Source organism: Giraffa tippelskirchi, chromosome 5 (assembly GCF_054371585.1).
Source record: "Giraffa tippelskirchi isolate mGirTip1 chromosome 5, T2T-mGirTip1v1.2.pri, whole genome shotgun sequence".
NCBI classification, from domain to species: Eukaryota; Metazoa; Chordata; class Mammalia; order Artiodactyla; family Giraffidae; genus Giraffa; species Giraffa tippelskirchi.
In genome coordinates this window covers 34499899-34516063 of record NC_137279.1, presented here as the reverse complement: position 1 = coordinate 34516063, position 16165 = coordinate 34499899, and the positions used below count along the sequence as shown (strand labels likewise).

The 16165-nt window shown below is 41.1% G+C and overlaps 1 protein-coding gene across 28 annotated transcripts in view; it reads left to right on the top strand.

Moving 5' to 3' along the window:
• The window catches only part of RERE (arginine-glutamic acid dipeptide repeats), a 408969-nt gene that overhangs the window by 257811 nt on the left and 134993 nt on the right, over positions 1 to 16165 (top strand). Inside the window, exon 1 of one of the 28 annotated variants that reach the window (XM_081490495.1) lies at positions 5533 to 5703. The exons of the other annotated variants lie outside the window; for them this stretch is intronic. Within the exon in view, the coding sequence (XP_081346621.1) occupies positions 5678 to 5703 (26 nt within the window). The 5' untranslated portion in view covers positions 5533 to 5677. Of the gene's footprint in view, positions 1 to 5532; positions 5704 to 16165 lie in introns of those variants that run through there. 28 annotated transcript variants of the gene reach the window in all.

The following is a 16165-nucleotide window of genomic DNA, read 5'->3' as shown; positions in this document are numbered from 1 at the left end:
AAGTATTGGAGCTTCAGCTTCTGCATCAGTCCTTCCAGTGAATATTCAGAGTTGATTTCCTTTAGAATTGACTGGTTTGATCTCCTTGCTGTCTAAGGTTATAATTTGTTACTGTCATTCATTTTGAGGTCAGATTTTGTTGAATAATACTTAGGAACCCAGATCAGGTACTCCATGTGCTCTCTGCTTTGTATCATGTTCTCAGGCCTCCAGAGTGAACAGGGCTTGGAGGCTGAGGGTCAGGGAGATAACGCATGCTGTGTTTACATCTACATTTGTGTGTGTGTGTGTGTGTGTGTGTGTGTGTGTGTGTGTCTGTACATGAGGTCATACCAAACTTTCCAATTCTAGTCTTAATACCACAAGGTTCTTGCTATTTTTTTTTTTCTTTTTCCTTATTTGTAATTCTTTCATCTTTAACAGTAGAAAACTTCATCTCAGTGTCCTATCTTTACTTCCAGTTTCCTGTCCCAGATGTTGCTCTCTCCCACACATGGATGGATTTTGACTTCTTGAGCTGTAATTTTAGTAGGTTTATCATTTGATATTTCTTAGTGCGACCTCTCGGAGACGGCAGTGGCACCCCACTCCAGTACTCTTGCCTGGAAAATCCCGTGGACGGAGGAGCCTGGTAGGCTGCAGTCCATGGGGTCAGGAAGAGTTGGACACGACTGAGCAACTTCACTTTCACTTTTCACTTTCATGCATTGGAGAAGGAAATGGCAACCCACTCCAGTGTTCTTGCCTGGAGAATCCCAGGGACGGGGGAGCCTGGTGGGCTACTGTCTACACGGTTGCACAGAGTCGTACACCACTGAAGCGACTTAGCAGCAGCAGCAGCAGCAGCGCAACCTCTAGGAATCAAATTTTGTGATATCATCTGTTCAAGGTGTGTGGGATAACAACTACTGCCATGCAGTGAGTGCCTACTCTGTCTTAGATTAATTATTTCGTTCTTGTAAAGGCTCAGTTAGGTTGGCATTATCTTAATTTGATAAATGAGGAAAAATTGATATTATATTAAATGGATTCCTAAGGCATACAGTTAGTAAACAGGAAACCCCAATGCTGCTTGACTCAAAGCTTTGTGCTGTTAATTTCTATGGTTTCATCATAGATTGATTCATATACAACATATTTTCTTCTGGCTGTTTTGGGAAATAACTTTGTTTTTCTTTTTTTTATTTATTTTTTATTTTTTATTTGTTTTTCTAATAAAGAAAAACATGTACTTACTAGAGAATAACTTGACAAATTCAAAAATTAAAGAAGCAAAACTGTTATAAGGTAATAAATCATATATGTGTTTTTCCTTACATATATATCTTTGTGCTTGTATAGGTATTTGTGTGTATAGTAAGATTATAATTAATATATTATTTATACATAATGTACAAGTAATCACACATTCCTCTATTTTTTCATCTTCTTCTGTTAAGAACATAGTTTCATGTTATGAAACATTGTACAAACATTTGTGACGAGTACCTTGTATATACCATCCTAGGTATGTGCCGTAATTTTTTTGTTCAATTCATATTATTGGACATTTATGATTTTTTCATTATTTAAATAGCATGATCAAATAACATTGTAACCATCCTTTTTCAACATAAATATTTGTACTTAAGCTGAAAAGTGACAGTGTGAGTGGATTTTCCTTATTTCAGCAAATTTGGATCTGAGACATTTCAAAATTCACTTCTGTTTTAGTGAAGTCATCTTTTCTACTCATCATGGCTCATGGTCTTTGTACAGCTTTGGGGGACAAAAAGCTGGAGCTGTATATAAATATTCTCTGGTTTGCTTTTCCCGTGTCATCACATTTGAGCTCTCGAAACATTCACCAGAGGTGACAGGAATTGGAGACAGTTGAGAGTCAGCATGTGTATTTGGAAACATAGCCTACTGAAGAACTTTAATAAAATAGGACCAAAACCCAGATTTGATCATTCCAAAAACCCTTTTGCAGTGAACATCTACGAATACTCCATAAAATACCACAGAACTTTTAAATGCAGAGCTGAGCTCATAAGAATGAAGAGAAACTGAAAAGTTCAGGAGTCGCAGTGAGAAGAATTGAGTCATTTGCTCATCTTCATGCAAATCTTTGGTTTTGACACTCAGCAAGTATAGGAGATGAGGTTCTGATTTCAGGAGTTTAGGAAGTTGGAGCTGAGAGCCTGTGTAAAGTTAGGATCATCGAAGGTCTATTCTTTTGGTGGAAGGATAAACTAGGTAACATATCTGGAACTAGAGGAAAATGACAGAGAAACATGTCTAGGTTTGGGACTCCAGACCAAAAATGGAAGAGGGGGAAGAGATGGAGAAGTCCTCTTATAATTCGTAACTTTGGGCCTTGCTCCCAAGACAGTTGAGGCTTAAATTTGCACTCTTGAAAAATACAAAAACTCCAGCATGAGAAGATAATATAAAAAGTCACCCTGGACACCTGACAGAAGCAAGTGCAATTTGGGGGGAAGGACATGCCCTAATTCAAACATGTAGACTATCTACAGATAAAATATCTTTGACTGCTGAGCTTACTGTCAAAAATTACAAAATGTTGGAAGAAACTGTGTCTCATCAATGTGAATCAGATAAAATAAATGGTAAGAATGTCATTGCTAGAAGTGTCAGAAAGAGACTGTATACTAGGCTTAAACAAAATAGAACTTTTATTTATCATGTAAGCCACGTCTGAAAGGAAGCAATCCTAGGCTGGTGTGGGGCTCTGCATCACCGCTGTGATCCTTAACTTTAGCTGTTAGTTTGTGCTCAAGGTGGTGATGGAATGGTAGCCGTAACACTGAGATTTAACGCTGGGAGAAAGAAGAAGTAGGTAAGAAATGCATGCCTTCTCCCTGTAAAGGCAGCTTTCATAATTTGTACAGAACTTCTCCCTTTGTTCTCATTAGGACAACAAGAAAAAAAATTAAACTCAGGCTTTGCAGGTGAATTCTACCAGCATTCTAGAGAATAGAGAAAAATGGTGTAGGTTCCCCAAGTTATTTTATGAGACAAGTAAAACCTTTATTCCAAAACCAGATAAAAAAGTAAGATTTATAGGTCACAAACATGCATGTAAAATGCTTAAATAAAATGTGGGGAAACAGAATATGGTAAAGCATTAAAAAATACTTACTCAAGTTGGGTTTATAGAATATACAGATAGTTTAATAATAATTTATCTGTAGCATACTTTACTATTTTTTTTTTAACATATTGAAGAAGAAAAAATATACAATCAACTTGATGGAGAAAAAGCACTTGATGAAATTCAACACCCATTCAGTATTTGCGGGGACGGGGGGGGGAACCTCTTAGCAAGTCAACTGTAGAATGCATGATGTACTCTGCATAGAAGTTAAATAAGCAGGGTGACAATATACAGCCTTGACGTACTCCTTTTCCTATTTGGATCCAGTCTGTTGTTCCATGTCCACTTCTAACTGTTGCTTCCTGACCTGCATACAGGTTTCTCAAGACACAGGTCAGATGGTCTGGTATTCCCATCTCTTTCAGAATTTTCCACGGTTTCTTGTGATCCACACAGTCAAAGGCTTTGGCATAGTCAATAAAGCAGAAATAGATGTTTTTCTGGAACTCTCTTGCTTTTTCGATGATCCAGCGGATATTGGCAATTTGATCTCTGGTTCTTCTGCCTTTTCTGAAACCAGCTTGAACATCTGGAAGTTCACGGTTCACGTATTGCTGAAGCCTGGCTTGGAGAATTTTGAGCATTACTTTACTAGCATGTGAGATAAGTGCAATTGTGCGGTAGTTTGAGCATTCTTTGGCATTGCCTTTCTTTGGGATTGGAACGAAGACTGACCTCTTCCAGTCCTGTGGCCACTGCTGAGTTTTCCAAATTTGCTGGCATATCGAGTGCAGCACTTTCACAGCATCACTTTGGAGGTTTTGAAGTAGCTCAACTGGAATTCCATCACCTCTGGGTTTTAATTCAGTTGCTCTTGTCTTTAGAAGATTTTTTTTTTTCTCTAGACAGTTTCTAGTCACACACTTCTGGGGACATGTTATCTTTCATACCAGTAGGGAACATGATCTTGCAACCTGTGGATACTTGCTTCACATTGTAGGTCAAAGATAAAACTTGTTTAAGTGCATTCTCGTGTTACAATTTTTTTAGCACGACAAGAGTTTTTAATTTAATTCTAGTCTCAGTTCAGTTTATCTGAAAGCATAAACAAGAGATCTAAGGAAATGAAATGGATCCTGCGTTTACTTTGGGAATCTTGAGGGCCCTGTATATCCTTTTAAGCAGCTTTTAATTTTTCCACATTCGATTACAGTAACGGCAAACAGAATTGGCACTGTTCTTTCCTACCCTCTCTTGTCCTTTATAAATTTGGGGGAGTTTCATGGTGTTCCTTTTCTTTTTAAATTATAACTAAGTAATATCATACAGAATCATTTCTTAGTTTACAAATGGAAACTAAGCCCACATACACATCCAGAACTAGGATTTCTTGTATGGCTGACAGCCCAGCTTTTCTTTTGTTGGAGGTGGAGGTCAAGGGTGAGGGCATAAAATCCGGTTTTCAGGATTTTAACAAAAAATGTCTGGGCTGGTACAAACTTGGATAGTTTTTAGTGCTCAGTATGTCTATGTGACTTTATAAATCGCTTCTGATTAAATTTTTACATGAATTTTGCTTCACGGGCAGTGTTCCAAAGACTTGCCTCCAGTTCTGAATCAAGAGACCTAAACTGAGATTTTTTTTAGATGCCTGGGTGTTTGTTGGCCTCTTGGTTTGAACCTTCATGCTGTTTTTATTGTTAGCAGTACATTCCTTTTGCTAAGTACCCCTGGTTGGGTTTGTATCACTTTAGGAGATGTTTTATGTCTTATTTAGGCAATTTTAGAACTTCTTACCTGAGGGAGCTTATACTCTTCCTATAAAATCCCGTATTGTTGAGCCGGTCTGCAGCTATACTGTCCACTCTGTGCCTGTGGCTGCAATGATACCCAGTACTCCAGAACTTGGACAGGACTGCTTGTGTATCTTTTCCCCAAACGTTTACAGTTTTCCACAAGAAATTTGTGGGGTTGTTTCCCTTTCGTAGCTGCTACTCTGTTTTTAGGTAGATGCCAGTATTCTGTTCATTAGTCTCAAGTATAGTCATGCATATCTGTGCTTTTTAATTCTGCTTCTTCATCTTGCTATTTAAAACCATAATTTATCTTTTTTTTTTTTTTTTTAAAGACCAAACAGAACTTGCTGTTGTCTAGACAGCGCAGGGTGTTTATCTGCAGCCTGTGGGTGGCGGGCCGGCGAGGCCCCTGGAGTTGGCTGTCTGGGATCCCCTTTCCACGGCCCCACTTCCCTGCACACTAGCTTGGTATGCGGGAGAAGCTGCAGTCTGTTGGCTGGGCTTTATTTACGGAAACAGCAGGGTTGAGATTGATTGCGTGGAGAGACAGTGTATGGATGAGGGAGGGTCACAGCACATGCTCAGTCCTGTCAGTGTGAGGGGGAAGTTTCTGCGTTCTGCGTGAAGGCTTAGGTCATAGCACAAGCTCAGTGCGAGCTCCGCGAGGGCTCTCAGACCGCATGTGCCTCCATTTTGAGTTGTGAGAGTAGAAAAGGGCAGAGTTTCAACAGTAAGTGGAGGTGCAGGGACACAGCTAGACTCACCAGAGCCTCTCTTAGTCATGGATGATCCGTTCAGCCCCTGCAGGTAGGCGTTCTCTCTCTGGCCTTCCCGAAGGAGTGTGATGGTTTGGGCTGCCGTCTCTCACTTCTGAGGATGTGTATGAATCATCTCATCATTCCCAGTGCATGTTTCTGAGAGCCTTGCATTCAGCCCTGGCTGGCCGTGTAGGTGGTAGTGCCGAGTGTGTGATCAGAGCTGAGAGTGGGGTCTGTTCAGAGACGCATGAAGCAGATGTAGAGTGTTGTAGATCTCTGTCCTCTTCCCCTTTCCCTCACCCCTTCCTCTCTGGTGCCGATTTCAAGGGAGCCTCACTGGGTCCCTGCTGCGGAGCCCGTTCACCTTTGGCACCTGCAGAGCAGACCTGCAGGCTGCCAGGCTGTGTGTGGCTGGTGGGGACGACTGGGCCCAAGAGCCGCTCTGTTTGGATGTTTTAGGGAGGGTGGTATGTGGGCAGCTATTGGTTGCTTTGAAGGTGGGTGGAACTTGTTTTGATTGAGAGCCTGTTTGCCAGAGCAAATTATAATTCTTGCGATCTTTTCCCGAAGTCTGAAATAGTGCGTATATTTTGACATATGCAGGTTTTAGATTGTGGTTGCAACAGTATCAGCTTAAAAAGGATTTTTAAAGAAATGAATGCTTATGGCATGGTATTTTCTGTTGCTTCCAAAGGAAGCAATCCATTCTTTCTTTTGGAGCTGGTGGAAAATTTCTTGGCAATTAAAAAAATCATAATCAGTGACATTTGTGTTAGAAATTGAGGTTCCAGGTTTTTTGTTTGTAATCTTTGTTTTTGGAAAAGATGGCATTTGTTCTGTATGTGAATTTTGTTATGTGACTTTTGAATTCTGTAGGAAAGGAGTGACAGGAGGAGTCACTGCCTGAGAAGGTGGAGCATCGACAAGGCCAGGCTTTGTGCTCCCTCTTTGACGGCCCTGGGCACCAGCCTTTCCTCTGAGGAGCAGTTATGCTTTTTGTGTGTCCTGTTTGCAGACCAGGCTCAGGCGAGTGGCTCTCACCATTGTTGACTTAGGGAGCCAGTCATGATAATCAGATACAGGACAAGTTGAATTCTGACCCAAGTAGATAAGAAGTTTTTGAGTTTTGTCAATCGTCGCTTTTTGTTTCTTCTCCCCGTTTTCCTTCTGATAGAAATTGGAAAAAATTTTGAAGTGACACTTAAGTTTTGTGCCTTTGTGACGATGACAGGAAGCATATGACAGAGAAGACCGGGCAGATGAGAGACTCTCATAGGGCCGGGAAGAGTGTCCTGTACATTGGTGACAGAGAAATTCTCCATGTGAGCTCCTCCTGTGTGAGCACGAAGCTGTGCATGGTTAATGCCTGTGTGAGGAGGCCCTGGTTTGGGCAGTAGGATTTTAGGAAGGCTGACAGTGCGTTCCAGTAACAAAAATATTATTGAGGTATAACCTGGCTCCTAGCAGTTTCACTTTGGGGTTATGATTAAGGAGGTGAATTACACAGGGATGATTTAGGGTTATTCCGCTTATTACCTGCCATTTTTAACTCTCTTTTCCCATTTCTTTGAGGGCTGTCATTGCTTTTGGTAATTGGGGGCTGATGGCCAGTTTGACCTTTCCCCATCCCAGGTAGCACTGCTTCTGGAACTTGCTCTCTTTCAGTTCTCTTAGAAGCACCTCTACTCTTCCATCCGCACCTCTCCTGTGAGTGTGGAGTCCCTCGTTCTTGAGACTGGAGGAACTGGATGCCTCAGCCTTGCTGGGTGTTTCACATGTGGGAGCCCTGCAGGGCTCAAGTTTCTGCCTCATTTTGAAAAATCCACTGTTTGAGTTAGGGGAACACTTGTTAGGAAAACAGTTGTGGAACTGCCTTTCTGTCATAGGTTCTTTAATTCACCTTAAAGTTTTTTTACCTTCAGCAGATCAGATGTGTATAAGAAGCTATAGGGGTAGCCGGACCACCTCTGGCTGGGTCCTCCCAATCGGCTGGCCGCTGGTCTGTGGAGTTCGTGTGTGGCCAGCTCATTAGACCACGAGGTTTTGTAGTAACTACTGGGATCTGTGGGGACCCTCTATTGTTAAGAGTCGAATTTCTGTTTCCAATCCACTGAAGTAAGTCATTAGAGCACTATCTTATGTGCCATGTGTTTGTACCACATGTTCCCGTCTTGGGAAAATACTTTTGGGAGATTACTTGCTGACCAGCTACCTTCTCCTCTGAGGCTTGTCTGCTGGTGGTGGAGGTGAAGGTGCAGCACCCAGGGAGTTGTCCCCTTGTTGGGGATATTGTCTCAGCCCTGGGTGGTGTGGACGTGGAAAGGAGGCTGGTAAGCTGCATTGTGACTTACTGTTCCCATACTGCTGCATTTCAGGAATGCTGGTGAAGACACCATATGTTTCCAGAAGAACGTGAAAGTAAAAGCTCCCCCAAATATTACCATGTTACTAGCTTTTCTTATCATCACGTCAGCATCTTGAATCAGAGTCTGAGGTTGATCCTTACATTTAAAGTGTTCCTCTGTCAAAATAAATTTTGCAGAGCCTGAGAATCTGCTTATGATAGACTCCTGCCTTTGACCACTTGCTAGACTCTGTTGTGTTAGCCTAAGAATTAATCGAAAGAACCTGACTCCTGCGACCTGATAGCCACCGTGTCTGTGAATCTTCAGTCGTTTGTTGGTCCTGATCCTTTTTCCTTCTGAATTAATTTTTCATTTTATATTTTGGTCATTACTGAACTAAGTTGTCCTTCAAACAGAAAAACATTCATTCTAAAGCTGTAAAACATCATGTCTAACAGAGTAAAAAGAGCAGATATGGGAGAAAGGGAGATTTGAAATTATGTGTGTGTTTGTGAATCTCCTCCCAAACTGACAGTCATCTGCCCTGAGCAGTTTGTGACAGGCAAGGAGTCAGGTTCTTGAATATATCTTTAAAGCAAATTTGAAAGAAAATGAATTGAATCTCTTTATGCTCTGTGAAACTTTGGAATTAAACTAAAACAGTTCAGTTTAATTCAGTTGGGATAATTAGACTTTCTATCAGAGTTCTCTGAACTATACATTTGTTTGTGACTCTTTGATTCTTTGATTGATTGTCTTCCTTACTGGACTGTAGAGTGCCTGAGATGGGCCTCTGGCATGAATATGCTGAATTAAATGAGTGGCATCTGTGGTAAGGGAGAAAACTCCATCTGGAGCTGAACGATATGGTTCAAATTCTACTTAGTAAGTGACATTTGTCAAACTGAACTTCTGTTTTCTCATGGGTTATGGGGGTAAATATTCCTCACAGTTGTTATAAAGATTGGAAGCAAGCCATATGAAACTGCATGACACATAATTGCTCAGTATATTTTTATTATTAATTCAAAGTTCAAGTCTCCAATCTTATGTAGATGTGGTTAGCTTAACAACATCTGTAGTTGTTGGTCAGCCTATTCGATTAAGACCATCTTAGGAATTGTGTTAGGATTTATGATAATTAAATTAATGATCAATATGTTTGGCCAGGCTCTTTAGGGGTTAATGTTTTTCTTTATACTTCTTAAAGTTTTAAAAAAGGCTTTACTTCCATATCTTGTAGCCTTTGGCGCATGCAGTATTAAACATTGTTCTTTTCTTACCAGTTTCTCTAATGAAGAGGGAGGAGTGTGTGTAGGTTAATACTTGTGTTGTCACCACAGCTGCCACCACTGTCGCCTCTCCCTTCCCATATTTACACCACTACAGTGACTAGGAAGAAGGGGATGGTCCTTTTCTAAAAAACAGCATTTCTGAGAGACTTCCCAGGAGGAACAGAGAGACATTCAGATGTGTGTCGTAGGCACACTTTCTTGGTCCAAAGTCTCTCTTTTTCTGGGGACACCCTGTTCCTACATATTATAGTTTGATATCAGTGTTTGGAAAGCCAGCAACGTTTTTGGTCAGGAAATAGGATTAATCTTTGAATACTACTCATTACAAATGATGGTGGGATTTTAAAATAAAGTTGTTTTCTGAACTGCTGTGTGTGTGTTGTGTGTGTGTATGTGGTGGGTGTATGTTGAGTGTGGTCCTTACAACTGTTTCCTTCACATCATCACAGCAGGTGATGGCAGTAAAACCCACCAGGAGCCTGAGGTAGGGTGGAGTCACATGCTGTGGACAGATATGCTGCCTGGTGGGGGATGGAGGGTGGACCAGACAAATAAGAACTTGAGACAGAGGAACAAGGTCTTGGTAGTGATTTGAAACTAGATCCTTTCTCACTCATTATTTTTTTTCCTTTAATCTGAGTTTATTCCATTACAAAAAACTGATACTATTCTGAGATTATGTTTTTCCTATTTCTTAGTATTCTGATCCTTTTTTCTCCCCCAGACTTTAAACTTTTTACTTTGTATTGGGGTATAACTGATGAACAAGGTTGAGGTAGTTTCAGATGTGCAGGGAAAGGACTCAGCCCTACATATGGATGGATACATGTTATCCATTCTTCCCCAAACTCCCCACCCATCCAGCCTACTACCCCAACATTTGACTAGTTTCCTATGCTATCCAGTAGATCCTTATTGGTTATCCATTTTGAACGTAGCACTGTCTCACATGTTATTTAAAAAAATTTTTTTACCAGTTTTTTCCTGATATTCATATTATTGTAAGGAGGCCATATTTACTGCATCTTGTTGTCAGCATGGAATTTTTTCTTCTTCCCTTAGCCAGTGCCTAAATTCTCAGTTCTGGAATCTAAATTATATTTAGGGGGAATCTATTAAAAAAAGAGTGGCTTGAGGTCCCTTGTAATTAACTCACTGGGATCCCTCGAAAGAGCACCTTTATCTCCTCCACCTTGGTTTCTTCTGTTCAGCTAGAAGGTGGCCTCATAGGAAGCTTCTATCAGAGAAAATTTCAAATACTACGATTCTGGATTTTAATGAATTCCTGTCTTGACCTTTGCATTTGTGTATGGATTTGAAATGTTAACTCTTCCAAATGTTGACTAACTTACTTTGAATGAATCCTGATTTTTGTTCCTTCTGTAAAGTTTATCAAGCCTGTCTTAGATTAATTTGCTTGGGAGGGGAGTATACTCTCACAAATGAATTTTAACTTTCAGTGAAGCCACTGTCTGAGCAGTGGCTCAGACAGTAAAGAATCTGCCTATAATGCAAGAGACCCAGGTTTGATCCCTGGGTCAGGAATATACCCTGCAGAAGGAAATGGCTACCCACTCCGGTATTCTTGTCTGAAGAATCCCATGGACAGAGGAGCCTGGTGAACTGTATAGCCCATGGGGTCGCAAAAAGTCAAACACAACTGAGCAACTAACACTTTCACTTTCATGGCTAAATGATAGTTGAGTTAAAATATTGGAGTCATTTATTAAAATAAATTTTTAATTTTATATAAAGTAAATATTTAATAAAGTTTTATTTAATAAAATTTCTAATAAAATGAAATTTAGTGAGTGCCAAAGGCTCTGGGAAGTAGTAGTTGAGCTAAAATCAGACTTGGTTCCTACCCACATGGTGCTTTCAGTCAGGATCGCCATCGAGAGAAATAATTGCACAAGTGAAATATAAAATCCTGACTGTGATAGAGACTGAGGGAGAGGTCAGTGATGCTTTGGGAACCCCTAATAAAAGAACTGCCTCCCTTTCTCATTCTTGCCAGTGCTTGCAGCTAATAATAGTCCTCACTTCGGTGTGATAGACATGTATCAACTTCTTTTCATGGATCATCTTTCATTTTCATAGCAGCCTTGCAAAGTAGCCTTTATGAATTTGATTTCGTAGGTAGGCTCAGAGAGATTGAATTGTGTCCTCAAGATTATACTTAGAGCTGACAGAACCTTGATAGTGAAATTTCAGTCCAGCTTCATTTGACCCTAAAGTCTGTGCCCCCCACTGCAGCCAGGCATCTGGACTCAGGTGCGTCTAACAAGTCTTCGCTCCCGGCAGTGAGGGCGCTCAAATCACGGGGCATCCTGGGGACGTGCAGAGCACAATGATTTTACTCAGGTTTTTGGGTCTTACACTGAATGGTAATATGTTATGGAGTAGAATATAAATGAAGGTGAAAGAGGAGAGTGAAAAAAGGTGGAAAGCTGTGACAAACTTAGACAGCATATTAAAAAGCAGACATCACTTTGCCGACAAAGGTCCGTCTAGTCAAAGCTATGGTTTTTTCAGTAGTTGTGTACAGATGTGAGAGTTGGACGTAAAGAAGACTGAGCGCTGAAGAATTGATGTTTTCAAATCGTGCTGCTGGAAAAGACTCTTGAGAGTCTCTTGGACTGCAAGGAGATCCAACCAGTCAGTCCTAAAGGAAATCCACCCTGAATATTCATTGGAAGGATTGATGCTGAAGCTGACTCTCCAATACTTTGGCCATCTGATGTGAAGAGCCAATTCATTGGAAAAGATTCTGATGCTGGGAAATATCAAGGGCAGAAGGAGAAGGGATTGGCAGAGGATGAGGTGGTTGGATGGCATCATCAACACAATGGACATGAGTTTGAGCAACTCTGGGACATGGTGAAGGACAGGGAAACTTGGCGTGCTACAGTCCTTGGGGCAGCAAAGAGTCAGACATGATGTAGCAACTGAACAACGACAAAAACAACAACAAGAATATAAAATTAACATTTTTCTTTTTAAAGTAACTATGTCAGACTTCAAAGAAATTTCAGACTTACTGGAAAGACTGATTTAGAAATATGTGTTCATGCTGAAGAAATCTGAGACACCCAACATGCTGTTGTAGTCTTCCTTCTTATCAGTCCTTTTTCATTCCTGCCCACCACCTTTCAACCATATTTAAAAGCAGAGACATTACTTTGCCAACAAAGGTCCGTCTAGTCAAGGCTATGGTTTTTCCAGTGGTCATGTATGGATGTGAGAGTTGGACGGTGAAGAAAGCTGAGCGCTGAAGAATGGATGCTTTTGAGCTGTGGTGTTGGAGAAGACTCTTGAGAGTCCCTTGGACTGCAAGGAGATCCAACCTGTCCATCCTAAAGGAGATCAGTCCTGGGTGTTCATTGGAAGGACTGATGTTGAAGCTGAAACTCCAACACTTTGGCCACCTGATGCGAAGAGTTGACTCATTGGAAAAGACCCTAATGCTGGGAAGGATTGGGGGCAGGAGGAGAAGGGGATGACAGAGGATGAGATGGTTGGATGGCATCACCAACTTGATGGACATGGATTTGAGTAAACTCCGGGAGTTGGTGATGAACACGGAGGCCTGGCATGCTGTGATTCATGGGGTTGCAAAGAGTCGGACACAACTGAGCAACTGAACTGAACTGAACACCACCTTTCTAAGAAGAAGTAATTCTGGTAAAGTGTCTTTTGATTTCCTAAAATTTGATGTATTTCATTCTGGACCCAGGAGAAGGCAATGGCAACCCACTCCAGTACTCTTGCCTGGAAAATCCTATGGATGGAGGAGCCTGGTAGGCTGCAGTCCATGGGGTTGCCAAGAGTTGGGCACGACTGAGCGACTTTATTTTCACTTTTCACTTTCATGCATTGGAGAAGGAAATGGCAACCCACTCCAGTGTTCTTGCCTGGAGAATCCCAGGGATGGCGGAGCCTGGTGGGCTGCCATCTATGGGGTTGCACAGAGTTAGACACGACTGGAGTGACTTAGCAGCAGCAGCAGCAGCATTCTGGACCCGTAGTCTATCTCTGCGGTCACTTTCTGAATCAGCTAGTAGCTAGAGTCTTTCTTCTGTTGATTTCATGTCAGTCTTTCTGTTCAGCTTGACACCCTCCAGAAAAGATGAGAATGTGCTGATCTGAAGGACGGATAAAGGAAGATGGCACTGTGATTTCATTCATTCATAGCACCAGCCACAGAGCAGGGTCTGACTTGAGAGTTACTGCTTCCAGCCTTTGGGGAATGTGCGAGCGGGAGGCCCTGCGTTATATTCTGGGTATGGATTGTGATTGAAAGTAGCCACACAGGCTGCCTGTCAAAGGCCTCTGTTCTACCAGCTTGTGTCTTCTCGCCAGGACCCCAGGTGCTTGTCCCTCTTCTTTCCCTGTAGATGCAGATTCTTAAGCAGTCACCACGATCACATAGAGATGTTTGGGGGTCTTAAGCAAACATTCACAGACTTTGGCCTTCCTCACACCATCCCTCTTTCGGGGGGAAGGCATGGTGTTGTCCCGGCAGCTCTTTTTTTTTTTTTTTTTACAGCTGGCGTGCTCTTCTCAAGGAGCTTCCTGCATCTGGCCAGGCACCCCCGCCTCATCTCCTCTGCATAGATGCTTCTCCCTGTTTGATATTCAGTCTCAGGCTCCCTGCTCCTTTCTGTCCATTCCCTGTTTACTTCTTAGACTAAAATGTTTCCATGGTAACAGGTTACTTTTCAAAGGGAACATCTTGTCATTTTATTTAATCCACTGCAGCTGAAGAGGACTGAAATATTAAGTTGTAGTTGCCATGGACACTGCTTTGTTACATCAGTTTCTTTTGTGTCAGATTTCATATACAATGAATTTCTATTTTTTTAAACTCAAGGACTAAACACAATGACTTACCATTATTGTTGTAATTTGGCTTCTGGGACTATTTTTTCATATTTCAGACCAAAGATGTATCGAATAATGGGGATTAAACTCAGCTTTTTTGAAATATGTATATTATTTACATTAGTGGCACAGAGAAATACTGCCTTTCTCGTGAGGATGGTGACTTTTTTTTTTTTGTAGTGTGCTTCACAGCTAAGGATGTCTCAAAAAGGATGACCCCACACCAGACATCTCTAGTAAATACAAAGAAAAAAAGGAATATGAATCTAATTGCTTATTAACTGTGGCATTATTTCTTCAGTAATTTTTTCAGCTGTTTGCAGTATATTTTTAAAAATTTATTTTTAAAATATTTATTTATTTGGCTGCACTGGATCTTAGTTGTGACATGTGTAATATAGTTCCCTAACCAGGGATTGAACCTGGGTCGCCTGTGTTGAGAATGCAGAGTCTTAGCCACTGGAACACCAGGGAAGTCCCTCTGCATTGTCTTCTCAGGGACTCTATTTGTCATTTGTTCAACTTTTCATGTCTGGCTTTCTTTCTTATCCATAGTCTATCTGTGATGCATCATTCAGTCAACCTCTTCTTTTGCTTTAAAACACCTTTAATTTTTTAGTTTCATAGGAAGAGTGTTCCCATGTACCTTTCACTCACATCCCAGTAGCTTTGTATAGAACTCTAGTGCAGCATCAGAACCCAGACCTGAGATGTTGGTACAGTGTGTGTATAGTTCTGTCACATCTTATCACAGGTGTAGCTTTGTGTCACCACAGTCCTAATCAGGATCTGTTCTGTCATCACAAAGATTCCACTCCTTCCTTTCTCCTCCCACCATTCCTGGCACCTGGCAACCATCTCTATTATTTTGCCATTTTGATAATGTTATGTAAGTTGACCTTGAACTTTGATGGATTTTTCTCTTTTAACATGATTTGTAGATTTAAGAAGAGCTTTTTGATATTTTGTCTTACTTTGATACTGGAAATGAACATAGAACTGAAGTATGGACAGGGCTATGTCTTCTCATAGTAATTCTGTTTATAATTACTTGTATAATATTGGTTTAGTAACTTAATCACTCTGCCATATGGAATGTGGAGCTCTGACTTTGTAATCAACTAAACTTGAATTTGAATCCTGGTTTTTCCAACCTGTTAGCTGTGTAATCATGGGCAATTTATAAACTCTCTTAGCTTCAGTTTCCTCATCTGGACAGGTAGTAATAGCACCTACTGTACAGGGTCATCATCCTTAAGGTTAGATAAGACAATGTCTGAAATTTGCTGAGCTCAAAATTCCTGGTACATTGAAAGTGTTCAGTATGTATGTTAGTTTCTTTATTGATGTTACAATTACTACCATTATTATTATCTATTAAGTCAGGATACTGCCTCATAGAGTTGTCAAGGAATAATGAAATAATGTATACCTTGCATTGTTGTTTTGTTTGTTTAGTCTCTAACTTGTGTCTGACTATTTGTGACCCGATGGACTGTAGCCCTCTAGTCTCCCCTCTCCATGGGATTTCCCAGCCAAGAATACTGGGGTGGGTTGCCATTTCCTTCTCCAGGGGAATCTTCCCATCCCGGGGATCAAACCCACATTCTCCTGCATTGGTAGGCAGATTCTTTACCACTGAGCCACCAGGAAAGCCTGTGCCTGGCATAGAGAGCACTTAGTAAGTAGTAACTAGTATTATTATTTTGCTTGTATTTGTCATACAAGTATGTTGTTCAGTTGCCCGGTCATTTTCGACTCTTTGTGACCCCATGGACTGCAGCACACCAGGCCTCTTTGTCCCTTACTGTTTCCTGAAGTTTGCCCAAGTTCATGTCCATTGCATCGGTGATGCCATCCAGTCATCTCATCCTCTGACTCTCTCTTCTCCTTCTGCCCTCTGTCTTTCCCAGCATCAGGGACTTTTCCCATGAGTCACCTGTTCATATCAGATGACCAAAATACTGAAATTTCAGCTTCAGCATCA